At 37.2% G+C, this 5,522-nt stretch overlaps 2 protein-coding genes across 2 annotated transcripts in view; both read left to right on the top strand.

The window, feature by feature from the left end:
* The first annotated feature begins 326 nt into the window (after positions 1-326).
* On the top strand, positions 327-3,278 carry LOC107585450 (peptide chain release factor 1-like, mitochondrial). Its single transcript, XM_016272468.1, has 5 exons — positions 327-882; positions 1,247-1,326; positions 2,461-2,644; positions 2,769-2,932; positions 3,087-3,278. Exons 1-5 carry the CDS (start codon positions 474-476, stop codon positions 3,276-3,278), a joined length of 1,029 nt encoding a protein of 342 aa, XP_016127954.1. The 5' UTR covers positions 327-473.
* Positions 3,279-3,713: 435 nt separating this feature from the next.
* Positions 3,714-5,522, top strand: part of LOC107585449 (F-box only protein 5-like) — a 10,465-nt gene continuing 8,656 nt past the window's right edge. The window contains exons 1-3 of the mRNA XM_016272467.1: positions 3,714-4,409; positions 4,499-4,589; positions 4,851-4,860. Of these exons, the coding sequence (XP_016127953.1) occupies positions 3,721-4,409; positions 4,499-4,589; positions 4,851-4,860 (790 nt within the window). The 5' untranslated portion in view covers positions 3,714-3,720. The remainder of the gene's footprint in view (positions 4,410-4,498; positions 4,590-4,850; positions 4,861-5,522) is intronic.

Below are 5,522 nucleotides of genomic sequence, written 5' to 3'. Positions count from 1 at the left end.
TAATTTACTTTTATTTTATTTTACTTAATTTTATTTTATTTACTAATTTAATGTAATTTTATTTTATTTTATTTTATTTAATTTTTTTTAATTTTTTTTTATTTAATTTTATTTTATTTTGAAATTTCCTCCAGGAGTCCAGTAAACACATACACATATGTTTATGTGCTCCACGTTGACCTTGATGAACTTTCAAAATTATTTAACTTTTTTTTAGGCAATGCAAACGCTTTTTAATCAATAGATGTCAGAGCTTCTTGAGTCTGCGTTTCGAGTGCGCTTGTAACGTTACTGACTTTTATTTTGAAAAACAATTTCACCCGGAAAAAGCATCTGCAGCGCATGTGACTGTTGTAGTTCAGAGGGGTCAACTGTAGGCTGCAATAAAGTTGCAATGGTTGGAAGCGCGTTTATATGGCCGATGCTTTTATTTACCTTCAAGTGCTCACTTTAAATACAGCACTTGAGTGGCGATGGCTGTCGTTTGCTTTAGTAAGAGTCTTTCATGTGCAGGCAGGCAGCTGTTGAATGGGACACTGTTCAGGTCAATCACAAGAGGATCAGTATGCAGATGTCCAGCCATTCACAGCACTGTTAACAGCACGATACCACACGCTCAACGAGCCTTTCACACATCCCAGTCTGTGCTGGTCACTAAGATACTGTCTGTGGAGGAGATCTTCAACAAGAAGTCTTTACATGACTATCTGAAGAAGAAGGAAAGGCAGTATAACACATGCTTGCAGTCCCTCAATACACTGGATGATGAGGATGTGCAAATGAAAAGGACTGACCTCTCTGTACTAGGGCCTTTGGTCCAGAAAACCAGAGAGTTAGAGGAGAAACAGAAGGAGTTGGAGGGCACGCTGGACTTGTTGAAAGGTAGTTATCTGGGAAAGGCGTGCTGGAAGTGAAAAGCTCTGTAGGGTGGCATTTCATTTGCATCTGTGTCTCATTTCAGATAATGACCCAGAATTACTTGAGCTTGCAGTCTAAAGAAGAAGGAAAGGCAGTATAACACATGCTTGCAGTCCCTCAATACACTGGATGATGAGGATGTGCAAATGAAAAGGACTGACCTCTCTGTACTAGGGCCTTTGGTCCAGAAAATCAAAGAATTAGGGGCGAAACAGAAGGAGTTGGAGGGCACGCTGGACTTGTTGAAAGGTAGTTATCTGGGAAAGGCGTGCTGGAAGTGAAAAGCTCTGTAGGGTGGCATTTCATTTGCATCTGTGTCTCATTTCAGATAATGACCCAGAATTACTTGAGCTTGCAGAGTCAGAGAAGAAAGCCTGTCTAGAAGCCATTCAAGATCTCAAACAACAGGTGAGGTGTGAAAGGCTCTCGTTAACATTCCAGTCACCTTTATTAAATCCATGACCCTTATTGACTCTCATACAGACCTGGTATGCCGAGGAGTAAGATGAATAACACATACACACTTTACAGACTTTATAGCTGAATCTCACATATCCACGTCACATTTTCAATTCCATTTTATTTAGTTATTTTCAAATGAAGCCTGTTTTAGGATCATAATTGTATATGTATATTATATTATTTTATTAGTAGTATGTTATTATACATTGTCATTATCAAGTAAATGAGCATGAACTAAAATAATGTATAAAACCAATATAATATTAAATATTAATAATATCAATAATATCAATATTATTATGTTGTTGACATCGTTGACTATATATATATATATATATATATGTAATTAATATGCATATTAAAGTGTTATTAACATGTTAGTATAAATTAACAAGTAGAATAAATATAAAGTAAATGTAAATGAACTAGAAACAAATATAAAAATAACAAAAATAAAATGAAGATAATACACCACTGGAAATTAATTATATTAATTGCATATCCATTTACGTGACAATTTATAACAATACATTACCAGTAATTTTTCATTTATATATATATATAATGTATTGGGAATGTATTGTTATAAATTGTCACGTAAATGGATATGCAATTAATATAATGTTTAATATTAATAATAATAATTATACATTGTGATGTTGTTGATATTATTTTAAATTATATTAATATATATATATATATATATATATAAATGATGCTTATTTAATTATTTAATTAAAGCAGTCCAATAAATAGTAAAAATTTAGTAAGTTATTCTATGTATTCTAAATGAAAAGGAATGTATTACTATAAATTATTATCAACTAATGTATATAAAATAAATATAATATTTTATTGTAGCAATAATAATATTAATATCATTGTATTTTTATTCATATAATTAATATAATATCAATATAAATATATAAATTATGCTTAAAGAGTTATTAAAGGCAGTACAATAAGTAGTAACAGTTTAGTAAGTCAATCCAAGTAAAAATATTAAAATGTTGTAAAAATAGCACTGTTATGTAGTAAGTTCAAACAAAATGAAAATTGAATCTGTGTGCTGTGTTTCAGATTTTATCTCTTCTGATCCCAGAAGAGGAATCAGACATGAGTGACCTGGTCCTAGAGGTCACCACTGGGGTCGGAGGTCAAGAAGCCATGCTCTTTACCGCAGAGATCTTTGATATGTATCATAACTTCGCTGCTTTCCATGGCTGGGGCTTCGACATCCTGGAGGTCATGTCTAGTGAACTAGGTTGACAAATTTGTCCTCTGTAAATGCTTAATAATAATACTAATATGTGCTTGGGTCAGTGATTGCAGTGTTGTGGTCGTGTGCTATGAATCCTCATTTCCAGTGGTGTATTTGGTTTGTTTAGGGGGCATCAGACGTGCAGCCGCCAGTATCAGTGGTCCATTCAGCTATAAAAAGTTAAAGTTTGAAGCTGGAGTCCATCGTGTCCAGAGGGTCCCGAAAACAGAAAGTAAAGGTCGCATACACACCAGCACCATGACGGTGGCCATACTTCCCCAGCCCACTGAGGTACTGAAATCTTCAGCTCTAACTGATATTTAGATGATAAACGGATGATAGATTAGGTGTTATTATTAAAAACAGAATCAGGATTCAGTTAGAAAACCTGTATTCAGGTGTATGTGGTTATAGATCTAATTGCATTTTCTCTTAAACCACACAGATCTCATTTACCATCAATCCTAAAGATCTGAGGATGGAGACGAAGAGAGCCAGTGGAGCAGGAGGACAGCATGTCAACACCACCGACAGCGCCGTGAGGATCGTCCATCTGCCCACAGGTCAGCGGGACATCAGACTATCTATCTGTCCGTTTTTGAAGTTTTATTGTAAGCTAGCATGTGGTGTATCATGAGTAGCCACGTCAGGAATGCACGCACTTAGGCGCGCAAAATGAAAAACACAAATAAATCACATAAAAATAAATGCATCACCTAGATAACATTTAAACACATCGTGTGTATTTTGACATGTATTATCAGTGTGTCTTAATACCCAAGTTGTATTGCTTAAAACGAGAAGTCTGGCTAATGTTCATTTATTTGAGTCTAAAACAGTGGGTGGATTAACTAGGATTTTGTGTATGTATATTGATATATTATGTAATTCTTTATATTGATGTAACGTTAGACGCCTACAACATCAAGAGAATCAACAATTTAATGCAATTCCAGTATATACTCATTTACTGGTAGTACATATCATAGCTAGTAGTCTGGCCTATGTGGATTTATGGGAAATGCTCATGTTACTAATGATGCATATAACCAGGGTCAACAATTTGTGGAAACTTTAACATGTCTTGTTTCTCATTTCCTCTAGTTCGCTGTGTCTGGATCAGCCTCGATATGAAGTGTCCAAGCTACAGTGAGGATTCACCAGTTTTATGCCACATGGAGAAAGCTGAAACGGACCTCGGTGAGATGAAGAAGGGCCACACGGTTTCGCCATGGATATCAGCCCCGCGCTCCCCCGTGGCAGCCAACATCTCCACTCCTGTGGAGGCCAGAAGCAAAGGCCCCCACAATAAAGAGAACTACCAGAATAAGCGTCATTCTCTAGATGTGGCATCAGACGACGAGGTGGTTCTCAGCAGTAGCAGCCTAACCGAGGACAGCGGCTACCTTTCCCTACAAAACAGCCAGGTGGATCACGGGGATGTGGATGGCGCGGACTCACTGGAGAGGAGTGAAGAGAAATGCGTGTCCTCTCAGTCATTGGCCGTGAAGTGTCATTCTGCGCCCTGTCTGCCCGTGTTGAAGTTTCAGGAGGAGGTGTGCAGAGAGCTGGCTAAAGGCTTTCAAAAGAGCAAAAGTTACGACTGGACCGTCGTCGATAAGGTTGCTGAGAACTATGGGCTGAATAATGTGATCGGTGGGAAGATGGGACGGCAGTTTGTGGACATCCTTTGCGGCCTGTTGAGGAAAGACATGAGGCATATCCTTGCCAGGATATTGGGCCTGTTGGGAGATTGTGACTTAGTGAGGTAGCTTCCGGTTTAGTTTCATTTCTCCTGTGGCTTGATCTGTATCTCGCACTGAATCAGAATGACTGACTGTTTTTGGTCTTTTGCAGCTGTAAAAAAGTGAGCCAGACGTGGCGGAAAATCATTTGTGAAGATCAGGTGGCCCTTCGGCGCTGCAGAGAAGCAGAAAGAACGTTAAGGGTAAGAGACTTGGGGGCTGTTTACACGACAACGTTTTCAGCCAAAAACGGGGAAACTTTTTATGCGTTTTGCCTGTTCGTTTACACGACATCGGCGTTTTGGAGACCGAAAACGCATATTTTCAATATATATCAAAGTGCACGTTTCTGAAAACGCCACCGTTATCGTTTCCGTGTAAACACCCAATACGGGAATCTTTGAAAACGGTAACATCATGCGCGTAGTACGTGTTAGATTTTATTTGTATTTTTTTTGTTGTAGTACGTGTTGGGTATGTAGACTAGTGGTCGACCGATGTTGTTTTTTTGACAGCCGATGCCGATATCTTGGAAAGCAGGGTGGCCGATATAATTGTATTTATTTTAATTTAATATTTAAGAAATGTAAAAAATAATTTGAAAATGGATTAAAAAATAAATGTTAAATAAACTTATACTTTAGATGACAAAGTATTTTTCGCAAATAAATATAATAAAAATAAAAAAAGGAAGTAAACACTGTAACCAACAGGGCACTCGGTATTCTGGGAAGTTTGTGTGCATTGGGAATCAAATTTGTTTTCAAGTAAAGCCAAGGTAACACTCATTTTACATACAGTACACAGTGAAAATGATATGAATATGGCAGTGGGCAAATGCATAAAGCGCAGCATAATTTGAAATCATGAGTTTAAAGTTTATCGATCGCGCATCTCCAGTGAAGCTGAACTCTCCTCCTGTCCGTATTTAATTCACACGGATCGACCGTCACGCAGAGAACACGCGATCATGCAGGATACACATGCACACTTCACAAGATCTCAACTAGATTTGTCTAAGTTTGCAAGGTTTGTGAAATTAAATGTTCATTAGTCATTCAAAGATTTGTTTAAATGATATAAATGTGTATTTGCTGAATGCTGATGGCAAACAAGAAAGTATTATAATGTTTGCC

The sequence above is a fragment of the Sinocyclocheilus grahami genome, unplaced genomic scaffold (assembly GCF_001515645.1).
Source record: "Sinocyclocheilus grahami isolate Dianchi unplaced genomic scaffold, SAMN03320097.WGS_v1.1 scaffold70.1, whole genome shotgun sequence".
Classification (NCBI taxonomy): Eukaryota; Metazoa; Chordata; class Actinopteri; order Cypriniformes; family Cyprinidae; genus Sinocyclocheilus; species Sinocyclocheilus grahami.
The sequence above is the reverse complement of the archived record's forward strand: the minus strand, read 5'-3'. Positions and strand labels throughout refer to the sequence as shown.